Genomic DNA, 19,043 nt, shown 5'->3' on the forward strand with positions numbered 1-19,043 from the left:
TCGTTCTTCTGGTGACCTTGGATGTAAGGAACGCTTTTAACTCAGCAAGATGGAAGGACATACTTTAAGCTCTGAAATACACATTCAGAACACCAGACTATCTCTTGAAAGTATTGAGAGATTATCTCAAGGATCGCTTCTTTACCTATACGTCAACAGAAGGCGAAACAAAGAAGAAAATAACTGCAGGGGCATTCCAGGGTTCCATACTTGGAGCCGATCTCTGGAATGTGTCATACGACAGACTACTCTGACAGAAAATGCCAGAGGGGACGTTCTTGGTATGATACGTGGACGATGCTGCTGTAGTGATCGTCGATCGCACGATGGAACTTGTCCAGATACGACTTAACCATGATATGCGGAGATTGGCTCCATGGATGGAAAACCACGGAGTCGAAATTGCAGCAGAGAAGACGGAGATGGTACTATTGACGAGAAAAGAGATGGATACCATCATCCCCTTCAAGATACAAGAAGAAGATATAATGACGAAGGAAGCCGTAAAATACCTAAGGGTGACGCTGGATAGAAAGCTCACGTTTTGGAGCCACCTTAGGCAAGCAGCGGCGGCAAGAATAGCGGCATTAAGCCGAATTATGCTAAACGTTAGAGGTCTAAAGCCTGCAAAATGCAGGCTCCTTACGTCTACGGCCCAGTCTATTATTTCGTACGGGGCTGAGATATGGGGAGATGAGATGAACGTTGAAAAAAAGAGAGTGAAAATCGGCCAAGTTCAAAGAATGGGAGCCCTGAGGATAGCCTGCGCCTATCGCACAGTCTCAGAGTCTGCGGTAATGGTGATAGCGGGCGTAATCCCCATCGACCTCCTCGCGAGGGAAATACGATTGAAGCACCTTATGGAGCAGGACCTAGGAAGAATGGAGACCAAGAAAAATGCCCGGAAAGTAACCTGGGAACGCTGGCAACATAGATGGCAAGAGGAATCTAGAGGTAGATGGACGGCACGCCTGATAAAAGATATCAAGGAATGGACAGAGCGGAAACATGGGGAGGTAGATTACTACCTTACCCAATTCCTATCAAATCACGGGTATTTCTACTCGTACCTCAACAAGATGCGGAAAACACAGACGGCAGCTTGCAAGTACCACGGCTATGACAAAAATGACGCAGAACATTCGTTCTTTGACTGCATCAAGTGACAAGCCGAACAAAACGTGCTACAGGAAAGGATCGGAACCTTCAATCCCAACAATATCATAGATAAAATGCTTCTTAACGAAGAAATGTGGACTGTAGTAGCCCAATATATACATACAATTCTCCGGGCCAAAAAAAAGGATGGTTTTCTGGATGACTCAGTGGAGATGGTGTAAGCGTGGATCTGGTGCCATTGGGGGGGGGCGTGTGGTTGCGTTTTTGGCTGCGGCGCCTGGGGGGTTCAGGGGGGGTGGTGGCGGGTCTTGGGGGTGGGGCCGCTCGGGCGTGGCCACGGGGCGGTTGGTGTGCGGTATGGGGGCTTGTATGGGTGCTTGAATGCAGGCAAGCTCCTGAGAACCGCTTCGCTATATCACCGTCCTACCGATGAGCGACTGTACCTTGGAGGCCTGAGTCTCTGTCTCTCTGGCTCTGCGGTGGGTATGCTCCTTGCGCCTTTGTTGGGGGTAGCCGGGTTTGGGCTCGCGCTGGGGAGCATCTACCTATTATTTTGCTCCATTCCTCCAAGTGAACAGAGGAGAGCAGCTCGGATGCACGACGGAAAATAGAAAATATCCTAGAGGACGCAAAAGCTACAAGACAAGTTGGCAACAAAACACTAACGGAAGCCCGAACCAGGGACTTAGCCTTCGTGGCCCCAGCTTGAAGTGTAAATGCGAGAGCAGATTCCGAGCCGGGTGTCCCAGCAGAAAAGTCTTGCCAGTATAGTGGGTAGGGTCATAACAAGTCCCACACAGGGAAGGGTTCGTACAACCTACTATCGTGAATAAAAGTATTCGGGATGATGATGATAATGATGATGATAATGGTGATATTAATGATGATAATAATGACAATAATTATTTTCATAAGCAAAATGATAATTATGATAGTGATGATGATAATAATGATGTTGATAAGGATGATTTTGACAAGGATGACATTGATGGTAATGATGATAATTGTAATGATGCTGATCATTATAATAGGTATAATGATAATGACAACATTTATGATAATATTTATAATGATAAGGACGTATATTATAGTAATGATGATGATAGTGATAAAGATGATTGTAGCAATGATAATGATAATGATGGTGTTGATGATTATGATGATGATATCGATGATGACGATAATAATAATGATGGTGATGATGATGAGGATGATAATGAGGATGATGATGATTGTAATAATAATGATGATGATAATGATTATGAAGATGATGATGGTGGTAATGACAATGATAAAAATGATGATAATTATGATGATAATGATAATAATAATATTGATAATGATAATGATTATGAAGATGATGATGGTGGTAATGACAATGATAATAATGATGATAATTATGATGATAATGATAATAATAATAATGATTATGATGATGATGATGATGATGATGATGATGATGATGATGATGATGATGATGATGATGATGATGATGATGATGATGATGATGATGATGATGAAGATGTCGATAATGACAATGACGACGACTATGACAATTGCGATGACGATGATGACTGTGTCTACGATGTTTGTAATGATATTGATGATCACGAAGACGAGGATATTGTTGGCGATGATGAGAACGATACGATAACGATGATTGTGATATCGGTGATGTTGTTTATGTTGATGATGATAATAATTATGACGACGATGATTATTGTGATAACGGTGATAACGATGACGATGACGGTGACAATGTTGTTGATTTTGTCTATGTCCATCGGGATGATGTTTATGACGATGGTGATGACGATAATTATGATCATGGCAGTGTCGATAATGATGGTGATAGTAATATGGATGATCTTGAGGATGATGATGACGATACTGATGAGGATATCGTCGATAATAACGATTATAATGGCTATGATGTTGTTGATAATGATGATAATCATGATAATGATTTTGATTTTAATGACTATGACGATGATGCTGACGATGACAAAGGTGATGACGATGTTATGTTGGTTATTATGTTTATGACGATTACGATGACGATTACGATGACGATGACGATGGCGATGGCGATGATGATGTTGATGACGTTGTTGATGATGCTGATGATAATGGTGATGATGATAACTTTTTTATTTATTATAGATTGAGAGGCTGTTTGGAGCTGAGTTTGCTTAGAACATAAACCGAAGAAATCATTTTGACGGAAGGAAAATTTTGAATGATTTAATAACCTTTACTTTAATTATTTATTGTTACATTATGTTGGAGATTTAAGAATGCACGTATTTTTGGTACAATTTATGGTTTACATAGGAAGAAGTTTTTTTTTTTTAATTTATGTTGCTTACATATCTTTGTTTAAAGTCTGATAAAGTGATTATTACCTACTAATTGCAATTCTATTTTATGGTACACTATCGTTTTTCTTTTTTGTAGTTTTGTGTGTTATTCAGTAAACAAACGTACAACATGTCATTTAAAACTTAACAGAGATGAATATTCGATAGTGTAACATCCTTTTTACTTCAGACTAGATGATCATCGAAATTTTTCTTCATAAACAACATTTTGTATTCATAAACAGTCATTATAGTCAGTTATTAAATCTTTTTTGCATTTCTATGATTGGATAAATAATATAATTGGCCTGAAGAAAATAGTGATTCATCGAAACGGTTCTTTTATAATTCTTTTGATTACTTATTTTGCCCACACGAATTAATTTACCAACTTTTAGAGGTATTTAATGTATTTACTTTTTTTTTTATTTAATTTTAATTTAAAAATATACGGACCACTACAGAAAATGTTTCTATTTAATATTTAACAATGGAATTAGAGCTAACGAAACGGTGATAAATTTTTTTCTTCTTTAATCTTGATACTATTACATCATTTTAAATTGAGGAGTGTTTATCTATTAACTTCCTTACGAATTTCTTTTTTTGACGTAGATGACATGAAGCCGTATCTTTCCTTCCTTAAATCATTTTCAGAATCATTCGACCTCATCACATATAATTGAATATTTTCCTCATACAATTATCCTGTTCTTCATCTTTATAGAACGGTGCTTCTTGTGTTTAATTGTAATGGTCAAGAAGAAGTTCAATGACAGGTCATACTCTTTAAAAAAATTTTTTTTTTGGAAAATAAAAAAAAAAATGTAAGTTTTATACAAAAAGTTTTGCGAGATCAGTAAGTTTCGTCGATAATGAAAAATTTGTTAGTTATTTTTGTAGTTGATACTAAAAATATTTTCTAAGTCATTGTTAAATCCAATCAACATTGTATTACTTATTTTTGAATAGAATGTCATTTTTTAGTGATTTTATGTTGCTGTTAATTACTTCTACTTAGCATATATACATTTTATTAGTGACAACATTTTTCTTTTGAGTAAAGAGTCTTATTCATATGATAAAGTGCATCATCCTCGTTATTTATATTGAAGTATTATGTGGAACAGGTTTTATAATTCTTTTTTATTATTGTTATTCACGAGAATTCTGTTTGCTTTTAACAAGTTCAGGCAGAGTCTTGATAAATTCTATTAAATATTCTATTTTCACTACGTAGGCCGCTGAAATAAAAGAATGTTTAACGGAAAATGAAAATTACCCTTAACAGACTACCATGCACGCCTAAAGACGTAATAAACGTTACAGAATAAGACCTTATATGCTCTTTAACAAATAATACACAAAACATCGTATAAAAATCGACTTTTACTAAAAAGAAAACATAAAAGTTCGATTTTCTTTTAATTACTCAAAGATATGTAGTTAAATTTTTCATGTTTATGCTGTTTTTGAATCTTTTTAGAACTGGCTTATAAACTCAATTTCCGATGAATTGAATTTCATCAGTTATTTATTTCAAGCATTGCAAAAAAACTTTTAAATTTCAAAAAATTTTATTAATTTAATGTAAAAAAAAATCACGCTACAATCTGATTATTTAAGTGAATTATCTATTTTATTATCACCAACTTACAAAAAAATTTTTGTTAAAAATTAAATTATTTACTAGCTTTCGAAATATTGTGTTTATTTTTTTAAAGTTTCTACAATAGTTTATAAAAACTGCCTTATCGATTTTATCAAAAATAGTTCTCCTAGGGTAATTTTTTAGTAAAAACATTAATTCTATTATCATGTCATGTTCATATCGATTAGTATTAACGTAAACATGTAAAATGGCGTCAACAACAGGACGGGCCCGAAAGTTTTACAGTGTATCATATTTTTGTTGTAAAACTATGAATGTTCAATCCAGTGACGCTTACCTTATTAACATTGATAGCTCAGTATAATGACTGCTGATTATGTACTGTAAAAATTTGCACTGTCGATATTTTGTACCCCACCTACTTAAACATTCACAATTTAGCTTTATTAAAGTGGATGGTCAATATTTTGAACCTCCCTTTCCAATAATATGCAACTTTTTTGGACAGTGTTTTTGACAATAACTAAGGAATAATTAAACATATCATCATTAAGCTTTCATAATTCGATAGCTAATAGTTCTCTACATATTGATAACAAACGAATGTTACTTTTAGACATTCAAAAGCTGAGGTATTTCTTTAATGCACTTAATAGTTTTTGGTTAACATTGATGGGTAGAATTTTACATACATTTTATTGATAACCAAAACTTTGTTGATTCTCACTGTTTTACTTAAATAGAGTTGTTTGGATAGACAAAACGCAGTCTTAAAAAATTACTAATAATGAAGAAAATTATAACTTTTTTTCTGCAGGGAGATTTGTTTTTGATCAAATGCATTAAAAATGCAATGATACAAAAAATGGCATATTTTCCGTACTTTCCATGTAATTGAATTTTTTTTTTTTTAAATGGGGGGTACTAAAGAAAAATAATGACAACTTATCAGGTCACAATGTTATTATGGAAAAAAAAAAAATTGTATGGACGAATAAATTTTTTTTTTTTTTTTAATAATTTAAAATAATTATACTGCAGTTCAATTATAAAAAACATTTACAGCAAAAATTTTATTGTTTTAACGCATAAATGTGTAATGTTCTAGAGTAATACAATCATTAACATTACCATCCTGCACAGAATCTGAAGTAAAAAAGAAAAACTTGAAATAAAAAAATGACCTTTCTAAAGGTACAGCAAAGTGGACTATATCACAAGTGTCTTATTAGTTGCAACAGAAGCTAGATACCATTGCATTAGATCTACTGAAATCCAGTTGGCGCGAAAGCCCAAATGGACCACAGCCCATCCTCACCGTAAAAACGCTGTACACTGATGCTACTTTACAAAATTATACGTGTTCGAACTTGAGGAGATGCATCATAAATCGTTTTTCATACTATAAACTCTACTTTATATTCTTTTAACATTGTAGTAATTGTTGCAGTAAAGTTAGTGACATCAAAGAGCCATTAATAACAACTACAAATCTTATACAGAATAATTATTATTCAAACAGTGGCTTTGATAAAGACATCAATTTAAAATCAGAAGGTATTAAAGTTTGTATAATGCAAAATGTTAAATTAGATACAAATAAAAGTAATAATGATAATGTGAGATACATTCAAAAAAATTAGGTTGAAATAAAATATTTATTATCTGTTCAACTTGACATGACGATGTTAACAAAAAATATGTGTTAACGGTTTTTTTCTCATTTTAGTCATAAATGGAAACTTTCAAAATAAATGCATTAATTTCTTTTTGACTACAACACGTACATAAATTTAATTTTTCTATAATAAACCATAATGATATTTTTTGACTTACTCTCCGCATTCATACTTCAAGAAGAGCGAGAATGCTTATAATCGTATTGCCGTTCAACGTAAAACGTTAACGTTTTAAAAAGACAGAGCAATTTCTATGAATATTTTTAATACTTTAATTTAAATAAACACCATGATAAGTTACAAGAAATGAGAAAAACGATTTAATTTCTTATAACAGCTATTTTCACATAATATTAACATTGTGACCTAACCAATTATTATAATTTCTCGTCGGCACTTCAAATGAGGATTTAAAAAATTACTATCAGATAAGAAGAACCAGAGATGTGCCATTTTCTTACGTCATCACATTTTTTGTAACGTCAAAAAACCAATGTCTTATTAAACATTATATAACCTTATAAGAAATTATATAATTATAAACAATAAATTAAGGATAACAAAATACAGAGTTGATCAGACTTTGTAGACTATCAGTTCTCCTTGAAGAACAAAAAATTGTAAAAATTGAAAATAATGGAATTTCTGACAGTTTTCTTGCGGTTATTAAAATACATAATTAGTAAAATTTAATTATCCAGGAGCTAAATCAACTGGATCTGAGATACGTAAAACTTACAAAAAAAAATCATAACAAAAATAACTTTCTATTATTTTTGTTGAAGTTATTTATAAGACATTAAAAAAATTTTTTTTTCTCAATAAAAGTTGACCTTTAAACAATGTTCTGTTTATCGTATGTAATAGCAAATTTTAAGTCTCATTTTTAAATAGTAAATAAATCTTTTGCCATGCATTATTGTCTGTTTAAAATTATTTCCTCTGTTACTTTTAATTCCTGCAGCTTAAAGAAGTGGCGTTAACTCATGTCAGTGGTAAGCGAGCTTGTTACTGATACAACGCTGTTCTAGGGGGCGTGGGTTCAATTCCCGGTGAATGCAGATTTTTTCAAAAAATGTCTTCGTCGAAAAAATTTCCTATGTAACCCCAGCTGTTTCGAGACGGTTTTTTCTGTAAAATTTTCCTTAAGAGTAATTCCAGGATTTTTTCCTTGCCCACAAGTCTTCGGACCTGGATGAATGTGAAACAGTGTTAGGGCTATAGATAGGGGTAAGTGGATCCGAAGCGCTAGGCAGGGATCACTGGCCTTACTGACAAGGAGTGGTCCCTGAAACATGGCGCTTCTTTGGGGATGCTAATTGGTTTGGATCCGATGCTTTGGCAGAGAGCGCTGGCCTAACCAGCGAAGAGTGAACGTCCTAAAATATGAAGTCCTTCCCTGGGAAAGGCTATACAGTGGCGAGTGGACCCGATGCACTATTGATGCAGAGAGTGTCAGCTTAACTGGCAAGGTGTTTCACCCAAGATACTCGCAGAGATGAGGAGAAAGATTGCTGACGCCAATGCTACAATGTGAGACAACTTTTTGCCACTGATCAGGACGACCCGCCGTGGCCAGCCGTTGAACCAGGCCCACATTTGACGAGAGTGCGAGACTCGTATCGAAAAGCGTGTACCTACGAGAAGAGGAGTAAAAATGAGCATATTGGCGCACACTTTGGAGATGCGTGGAAGGGATATACCGAATGTGTGCCTACGAAGAGAAAAGTGGAAACGTTGACTATAGCTATATAGTTGAGCGCACAGCCAAAGCAAGCGACGACACAATATTTTCTCTTTTGACTGCAACCAAGTGTATGCTATATATACTTAAACTTGTTTTCTCGCTTTTGCTTCAATAGTATCTATCAATGTGATTCAATTAAATCGTGGAACTAAATGCTTACAATTATATGCACAAAATTTGATTTAAAAATTTTTTTTTTTATTTCTCCCGTACGTTAATACTTATTTTTAAATCCAGTAATATTTTGAAAAAATATCCAGCAATTTTTTAAGGATAGCAGTTCAGCTATAACTACTAGTTTACTATTTTTTCTCATTATAATTGTTATGAACTGTAGGACAATCTCCCAAAGTTATCAATAAATATATGTGACTTCAAGATCTCTCTCACCCAAACTTTCGATAGCTAAGATGGTTAGGGCTTATGCCGCTGCTCTTTTTATTTTCATATCTAAGGATCGATTCAAACTGCTGGCAGATTTTTAATTTAAATGCAATTCATGATACTGGTTTATTCGCTTTTTATTTATGTGTTGTTTAAATTTGTAAGTAATGTTACAAACCTTTTTTTTTCTATACATCAAAATAAAAATGTTTTTAATACTAATTCTAATAAATACTTTGGTAAGCTGATACTTATCGTTAGCAAGGCTATTTCGTAATTTTTTAATAACAAAATTATTTCTTAGGATATAAGTATAATCTTTACATTTTATAACTCCCAAGAAATTATTAACATCCAACGTAATAGAAAAAAAATCCAAAGGCACATGAATACTTACACAAAACTCTCTCAACATTTATATTTTGTCTTTTGTTGTACAAAAATTTTAGGTATAGTAGCTATACTTATTGCAATGATTAAGTGTATAATTTCAATTATAATTACACAATGTTGATTCTAGGCCAAAAGTTTAATCAGCGTATGTAGATATCAAAACTTAATACCTTTGAAAAAGACGCAACAAAAATCCAAACAGTAATGAAAAACAGATCTTATAGATTGATTTTTTGATTAGTAGTTAAAGCTGTTTTTTTACGTACTACTATAAAAAACTATATAGTAGAACATACATTTGATTATGCAAGAATGTTTGTCTGCATACATATATTTCATTTTCTGCCTTGTATAGACGTTCCCTATTATTTATACCTTGTTGTTACAACCACTTGTAACTTACACTAGGGAGTTTAAATAAGAAAAAGTTTAAGCTTTTACATAATTTTCATTGATGCATAAGTAGCATGTGCGTTTTTTAAAGAAATAGTTAAACTGTTCTGGTAAATTTTTTTATTTTTTCGTACAATGATAAAAATCTTCGGATTATAAATACACTTCCGAGTTATCCATCAAAATCGTTGAAAATATGTGTTGACAAGAAACACCGCTCTTTACGCCTTAATTTAAATAATAAAATTCTAATTTTCCGCATCACTCTGGTAAGTTAGAGTTTTTTCTTTTTTATTAACAAATTAATAAGATGTATTAAAAAAACTCTTATACCTTAGAAACTTGCCTAATAAATTTTTTTTCACTATTAATCAAAATGCTTTTCTCAGTGTGTAACTATAACTAAGTTGTACACCTGATTAAGGATTTAAAATAATTTTAAAATTTTACAAAAATGTTTTCTATTGTATTTATAGAATTTTATTACAGATAAAAATTTCAACATGCAGTAATTCACAGTAAACGGACAGTGGGGATTTGTTCAGATAATTGAGACCAATAATGAAGTTTAGCTGAGTTGCTCATATTTATAGTATTACACAAGAAAACAGCTTCAACTACTAGTCAATTTTGATCTGTAAGATCTGTTTTTCATTACTGTTCAGATTTTTGTTGCATCATTTTTAAAGCTATTAAGTTTTGATACCTACATACGCTGATTAAACTTTTGGCCTAGAATCAACATTATATCATTAAAATTAAAATTATGTATTTAATCAATGCAATAATCATAGCTGCTATACCTAAAATTTTTTTACAACAAAAGATGGAAAATAAGTGCTGAGGAAGTTTTGTGTATGTATTTTTGTACCTTAGGATTTTTTCTCTCTTGCGTCAGATGTTAATAATTTCTTTTCCTCTGATCCTTAGATAGCAAAATAACAAGAGCAGTGGCATAAGCCCTAACCATCTTAGCTATCCCTGGTGACACAATCTTACGCACTGGCAGAGCGTAAGTCTACACCTGGTCTGCTTCCGGGATCTTGTGTAATTCTAATGCATGACAAGTGCATAAGACGCTTTGTGGCAGATTTGCGTGCAGGCGAGTGCGCAAGACTCTTGCGTAAGAAGTGCACAAATCTGACGATCAGTCGAGTGCGTTATTCGTCTTGACTCGACGCACTCCTGATTGCGGCAGATTTGCGCAAGATTTGCGTGCACGTAAGTGCGCAAAACTCTTGCGTAAAAAGTGCACAAATCTGACGATTATTCGAGTGTGTTATTATTCTGACTTGATGCACTTCCACTTACGGCAGATTTGCGCAAGATTTGCGTGCAGTCAAGTGCACAAGATTCTTGCGTAAGAAGTGCACAAATCTGACGGGCAATCAAGTGCGTTATTATTTTTATTCGTTGCTTTTCCTTGTTGCAGAATTTTGCAGAATTCTTGGGAGACAACAATTGACACAAGCTGTTTTAACAATGGTCTTAACTTATTTTGCTTGTAATAACATATTTCTTACGTTTTTGCTGGTGTAGAAATTGTGAAGAAATTTCTGAAGTGAGATTTTAACATCAGAAATTTCTTGAGATTTTTTAACAGGGTTGTGGAAGACATTTATTTTTGTGCACTGACATTTTTTTATGTACAATCGGCACCAAAAGATGACAAATTACCTTTATATAGGAAAAAATTAGGAAAATACTATGAATACACTAGTTTTGCTAACTCATTAAGGAAATTTTATTGTTTCGGCGAAAAAAAATTTTTCTGGAATTCAGTTCCCAATATTTTTTATAGTGTAAAAAATGAAAATAGTTTATAATTAAAAAATGTATGTACATGTATGCTTATATATGTATGTGTATTTGTATGTGATCGGTTGTGTCTCAGAGCCCTGTGGTCAAATTTTAATAATTTCGGGTTCAAACTTATTGTTTTTGCATACTTCTACCGGCTCAAAAAAGAAATTTTAGTTTCGACCGTATCAAGGTTGATACTGTTCATTTTCGATTATTGACACGGTTTTTAAAAACATTTGTTTTTGCTTTTAAAATTATTTTTATTTATTGCGTATAGAATCAACACTATTTTATATTTTAAATCCTTTTCAAAGGTTTTTTTTTTACTTCAAATGTATACAATACTTCAATTTCAAGATTTGTTAATGTGTCAGAAAAACAACTATAGATAACAAAACAAACGTATTTACACTTTTCTTTGATAAAATTTGGATCAAAAGGATTGAAATAATAAAGTGGCACGAAAAAAATAGATATTTTAGATTGTAAACATAAATAAAATATATACTATAATTTATCACTAGTTAACAAATTGATTCAACTTTATTGTAAAATAAAATATTTAGCGGGTAACATGGCAGGAGTATGAGGTGCAAATATAAATATTTGGGGTGGGGGTATAAGTGCTTCTCATAATAAATACACCCTATAAACTTATCGAAAAAAACAAGCTAATTGTTCCTTACTTGGCAGTGTGGTTGGAAAGGTCAAGATATTGTGACAGAGGGTGGTTGAAATAACTAGCCAAGAAAACTGTATCATTAAATAGAGAAACAGATATGCGTGTATACAATGACAGTTACGAGAGCTTAGGATTTTTAATAATTTACCAATACAAACAGTACATTTTTCACTAAACACTAACAGTATGTTTTTCACTAACAATTTCTTCTGATTTATACTAGAAAAATTATTATCAATAAAAATTATACCTGTGGATTTTATTTCTTATAATGATATTGCAAATAAATGTTAAGCTACAAAGTGCAGAAAAAAAATAGGAAGTCGAAAAATACTGTTATATATTTTTTTATAGGAAACAAGTCCAAACCCATGATTTGTGCACTTCTTACGCAAGGATCGTGGGTTAAAAAGCCTTGGGTTATAGTTGAAGCAGTCATTATTCAACATCCTTCTTATTCTTGATAAAAATGACTGGAGTTTTGAATGCAGGTTATCCCCCAGGCTGTAACGGTTTTTACGCCCTTTATTCTTCTTGATTAACTAATCACCCATTACATCTATAAACTCTACACTGGATTCACATAAATTTATACTAATTCATATAAATTTAAACTTATTTATATAAATTTAAACTTATTCATATAAATTTAAACTAATACATGCGACTTGACCATCACTTTCTTTAATTATTTTTGTTTTTATATAACTTGTAATTAATTCTGTACGTTTATTATTAATTCGACTTCTATTTTTCATAAATTATTTTTACTTATTAATAAATTTTTCTCTTGATTTCAAATGTAAATCTATTTTTGTCAACTAATTTGTGACTTTTGCGCATTTTATATTATACTCTATAAAATTAAAATTTGAGACCGAACGTGGTTATACCACATGGTCTTATAAACGTTACTTACTTACTTACTTACTTACTTACTGACTTATTTACTTGTGTACTCACCTGCACGAAAATTTTGCGCAAATCTGCCGCAATCAGGAGTGCGTCGAGTCAAGACAAAAAACGCACTCAACTGATCGTCAGATTTGTGCACTTCTTGCGCAAGGATTTTGTGCACTCGCCTGCACGCTAATCTTGCGCAAATCTGCTGCAAGCGGAACTGCCTCAAGTCAGAATGATAACGCACTTGACTGCCCATCAGATTTACGCACTTCTTACGCAAGAGTCTTGCGCTCTCGCCTGCACCCAAATCTTGCGCAAATCTGCCACAATCAGAAGTGCGTCAAATCAAGATAAATAACGCACTTGACTGATCGTCAGATTTGTGCACTTCTTACGCAAGAGTCTTGCTCACCTGTCGTGCATCAGAATTACGTTAGATCTTGAAAGCAGACTAGATGCAGACTTACACAATTTCGTTGTCAATGTAAATCTTGTGCAAGAAGTACGTTAGAATTGCAAAGACTGTGCTACCAGAGATCGGAAGTTTGGGTAAGAGCTTCATCCTTAAAAAATTGCTAGATATTTTTTCAAAATATTACTGGATTTAAAAATAAGTATTAACGTACGGGAGAAATAAAAAGAAATGTTTTTAAATCAAATTCTGTGAATATAATTGTAAGCATTTAGTTCCACGATTTAATTAAATCACATTGATAGATACCATTGAAGCAAAAGCGAGAAAGCAAGTTCAAATATACATAGCATACACTTGGTTGCAGTCAAAAGAGAAGATATTGTGTCATCGCTTGCTTTGGCTGTGCACTCAGCTATATAGCTATAGTCGACGTTTCCGCTCTTCTCTTCGTAGGCACACATTCGGTATATCCCTTCCACGCGTCTCCAAAGTGTGTGCCTATATGCTCATTTTCACGCGGATCCACTCCTCTTCTCGTAGGTACACGCTGTTCGATACGAGTCTCGCACTCTCGTAAAATGTGCGCCTGCTTCGACGGCTGGCTGCGGCGCGGTGGCGGGTCGTCCTGATCAGTGGCAAAAAGTTGTCTCGCATCGTAGCATTGTCGTTAGCAATCTCTCTACTTATATCTGATACTTGCACTGTGCTCATGGATTAGGTATAACATCATTAAAAGGGTTGGGGATGGCTGTGGTGATACACCCTCACACGTAGGTGGCGAGTGGGTGACTCCTGCGACTAGGCCAGCAGGCTGTCATGGTAACCTGGTGAAAAAAAAAAAAAAAAAAAAAATTCTTGGAGCTTACAAAGTAAAAATTATATATTTAAAAATACAAGAAATACAAGCAACGATCCCTAAAAGTATGTGAAATATTGCTTTAAGAACTTCTTATTTCTCATGTTTATACATGATTTTTTATATATCTTAGTTTCCAGTTATACTTGTTTGCACTTTAAATTTTTAATATATAACGTAACTTCCGGAATGTATACCATGAACATCATAATTAAGGATACGTATGTTTTATTTTACTTATAAAATATTTTTGACATTGTATTTTTTTATGTTTCTGAATATGACTACAGGACGAGCATGGATAGCATAAAGTTGATGATCTCATTTGTTATGTTTAAAGCATTTTTATTTTTTATTTAATAGCTTATTTGTCTACAAGATATGGCTTTTTATCAGCCCTCAAGAGGATATGATAGTTACTCAAGCTTATCAGCTATTTATACGGTATCCTCTACTAAATTCAGATCCAGATCTGTGTGAATTTCTTGAAGTGGTAGAATCATCGTATTATATGTTTAAAGAAAAAAAAAATACAACCTCAAGCTCAACCTATATAACTGGAAAGTCATACTTAAATTTAATTTAAATTATTTTTTCTAAGCAAAAATTACATGTATCACTATTTAATATTCATAATTTTGAGATGAATTAAAATAGATACTGAAAACAATTTTTAGTTGACTACTTTAGTTTATTTCTTGTGCATTTAAAATAAATTAGTTAGAACCTCATGTTTGTTAAGAGGAAATATTACTGTATCAGATTTTTAATCATGCATATACTCTATGTATTATTACTATGTTTTATAAGTATTGCCTTTTATATGAAACGTAAATATGTATACATGCCAATTTTTCAGTAAATGTTGTCATTTCCTATGTATAAATAAAAATAATTAAAAATGATTGATGAATTTATACAACAATTTACTGTATAATTTTACGTCCAAACACACAGTACATAATAGCTCGTAAATCAACTCATTTTTTAAATCAGTTTCAGTCACCTATATCCTCGATGAAGCTCAACATAACCTTAGCACGAAGTACTTGGTGAAATATAAGAAAAAGATAATAAAGAGCATGAGATTGGAATGTTCTGTCCTAAATAATAAACATGGCTCTTTAGCACGATTATGCCTACAATCTTAGCCACAGTCGTTCCCAGCATGAAATGAAATTTGTGCAGTTATCAGATGCAAACAAATCTGTAGAACAAGCGTGATAATTTGAACAGCAAAGCAAGGATACTTTTAAGAATAGTATATTAAAACTAATCATAATCTAAAATTTCTTTCGGAGCTAATTATCTTTGAACTCAGTATAATGTATGATACTTTGGTACATATAACGAGTGATTATACTTCTCATAATATTAAAAACATTATACGTTTGTGTCTTAAGCAATATTTTATTAATGATCAGTTTTTTGTTGCTTATTAGTATTTTACATTAACTGATGATTTCACTTGTTTCATCGCATTTATCCTTATACGTTTATCTATTTACTTTCATCCAATGATATTGTATTTGAGTTTCATATGAGTCGTCTTATGATTCTCATTAATTAAAAAGTGCTAAGTTTTATTATAATCCACTTGTACATATTACCTAGCCAACTTTATAACACACGTATTTATACCATCTTTTAGTTAAGGATTCTATAAATGAAAAGGTTTTACTAGTAAAGTAAGTGCTTTTGTTATACTGCTTTTTATGAGTAAATATGTTGTACTGAATTGTGAAAAAAAAAAACAAAAGAAACTTTGATCGTCATAAAAAAGCGTAAATATATTCTTTTATTTCCTAGCACTTTTTTTTTTGATCTATGACATTATTCAATTTGTTTTTTAATTATTTAAAGCTTACTTTGATAGTGCTAATCAGTTGAAAAAAAATTATGATAGATTTGAAGGAGTATTACATAACTAGGGTGAAAAATTTTAAATTGATCGATTAATAACAAAGAAGTATCATAGAATTTCAAAAATTTTTACCTATGTATCAGAGGCAATGGCAAATCATCGTCACTGGCATCAGATAGAAGCGGTCCTAATCTTTGGACATTGTAAAATTTTGATTTTATCGGTCTCTTGTCAGTGATTGTTCTATTTACGTAACTTTGCTGTACGCTACCAAATTCATGAGTTAAGTATCCACCCTCCTCTACGGAAATAGGTATAATGTACTCCTCTTGAACCTTATATATTGGTTGACAATCCGATACTGAGCTTAATGTATTGCTCGCAGCATCAGCAGTCGAACGCCGGAAAAACGAGTCCATGCGTTGTGATAGAGAACGTTGTTGTGATATCATTCGAGATGGAAGAACTTTTGAACGTGCATTTGACTGTAATGATTGCTCTATTTGAATTGGTATTATTCGTTCTTTGAGATAGTCTGGAATGATTGGGCTTCTTGAATCTAGACTACAGCTACGGTAAGTTTTGTATGATGTAGGTGATACTAAAAACGAGTTCCCCAAATTCTGACATTTCAATTGGCGTGGCCTATTTATTTCAACTCTTCTTAAGATTTCTGATGAAGCAATTGTTTCTATTGGACTTCGATCTAAAAGTGTTATTTTGGCTTTGGAAGTCTTACGAAGTCGAGGTAAAGTAGCACTTTTTAATATTATTTCTACTTTACTACGCTTCTTTTCATCATTACTTGCAGATCCTTGATTACATAGTACATCGGGTGTTTGTTTGACCTGTAACCACAGTATAAAACTTAATTTTCTTTTGGCAAGTACAAAACATGCATGATGAATTTCATAGCTGACGCGTCGACAGTAGCTCTGATTGTTGACTTTGAAATTAGTTATGGAATAAAAAATTTTCTACTGCAGTAGATTGATGTACACTGGCTAGAAAATAATTGAATTTTTTTAGCACACATAAAAATCTTTCTACATTCAACATACCCCCTACTACTAGTCTTCAACCCCCCCTCCCCAGATATCAAGGTAAAATTTGTCTTATTTTTCTGTTGTTTTCAAAAATTAACTTGGGAGACGAGCACCTCACTACCCCCACCATCCATCCATAAAATTTTTATTGACTTCCATCATCCCCTGCACAGCTTATGTTGTCCTTTATTACACTTCTACTGTCTGCATAGCATTTTTTTTTAAATTGACTATAAATTTTCTACTTAAAATAAGATTTTTCATTCATTATAGCTAATAAGCTAGTGATTTCATCAATAAAAAATATCATTATATTTAACAATATTCTTTGATTGTATAAAAAACACTTATAACGAAATAAAGCTTTTGATGAATTAGATCATCTAAACAATGACTTTTTTTTTTTTTTTTAAATAGTCATAGAATATAATTTTTTCTCTAAAAAAGCCATATAAATATTCATGAATATTTTAAATATTTTAAACTTATTAAAACTTTGACAAAAATTATAAAAGAAAATTCAATAGCAAAAAAGTACAAACATTTAAATCAAATCACAAATGTAGAAGAACTACCAAATTATAAAATGATTTTTTTAAGAAAAACTGGCTGGCAGAAACATTCATACCATAAACCATTGACAGCAGAATTCGGTGCTATTATAGTTCCAGACTCTGGACTACCAGAAAGTCTCGATCTTTGTGTATACCCGAAAGAATTACCCGATAATTCTCCTAAAAAAACATTTTTAAATAAGCTGTATTATTTTATCGTTCCCATGGTATTTCCATCATTTTTTCCCTTAGAAAATTTAGGATGGAGTACCGGTTATTATAAAAATTACTTAAATAAGAGCGAAAAACTAACTGTGTTACAACATTATTCCTACAGACTGTCTTACGGACCAAATAAAAAATATTTTAATCCATTATTATACAGGGGACGGCTGACACAACAATGCTTTATTCATTCTTACATCATGATTGAATATAACCGTTAAAATTATTTGAGATACAATCCAAAAAATTTTAAAATAGAATGTTATCAAGGTTTATTAGATGCAATAATTAATAGTGCATCCAACATTTCTCAAAATTTTGAGACAAAGAAATAAATTGTAAATCTTTTTATACTTCCATCTACATACATTAAAAGTCCAAGATATCTGCAGAAACATTATCAAGATGTAATGTTCATATTAAGAAAATGTGGTAGACCAGATTTATTTATAATAGTAACATGCAATCCTAAATGGGAAGAATTAAAGCTTATTTTATCAAAATTTTCTCAAAATACAACACCAAATGATATTCCAAACTTAACTATTAGACTAATCCACTTAAAATTAATGTCAGTTTTGGATGACATCATTAAAAATGATATATTCCGTAAAGTACAAGCATACGTCTATACCATAGAATTTAAAAAATTTGGTCTACCTTATGCACATATTTTGCATCCTGATGGAAAATAGTTACATCTGAACAAATTGATGCAATTATTTCAGCTGAAATTCCTTCTGGTAATACGAAGCTCACAAAGTTGCTGATTAAACACATGCTTTATGGACCTCATACAGAACAAAGTCCTTGTATGATTGATAAAAAGTAGTAAAAAATTTCCCCAAATCTTTTACAAACGTAACTTCATTTTGAACGAATGGTTATCTTGAATATAAAAAAAGAAATAATACTTCCGAACAACATTTTCATAAAATTTGGAGAAGAGATGGAATTTTAGTAGATAATTCAATGGTCGTACCGTATGATAAATTTTTGTTAGAGAAA

The 19,043-nt window shown here is 32.2% G+C and overlaps 1 protein-coding gene across 5 annotated transcripts in view; it reads right to left on the minus strand.

Annotated features, from left to right (window-relative positions):
* The window catches only part of Nuak1 (Nuak family kinase 1), a 687,224-nt gene that overhangs the window by 15,138 nt on the left and 653,043 nt on the right, over window positions 1–19,043 (minus strand). For all 5 annotated transcript variants that reach the window (XM_089598605.1, XM_089598604.1, XM_089598607.1 and 2 more), the window contains one exon: window positions 16,343–17,058. In XM_089598605.1, coding sequence (XP_089454731.1) covers window positions 16,343–17,058 — 716 coding nt within the window. The remainder of the gene's footprint in view (window positions 1–16,342; window positions 17,059–19,043) is intronic.

This window comes from Copidosoma floridanum, unplaced genomic scaffold, assembly GCF_036245765.1.
Source record: "Copidosoma floridanum isolate Cflo_tuat_1 unplaced genomic scaffold, Cflo_Japanese_pri ptg000006l, whole genome shotgun sequence".
Classification (NCBI taxonomy): domain Eukaryota; kingdom Metazoa; phylum Arthropoda; class Insecta; order Hymenoptera; family Encyrtidae; genus Copidosoma; species Copidosoma floridanum.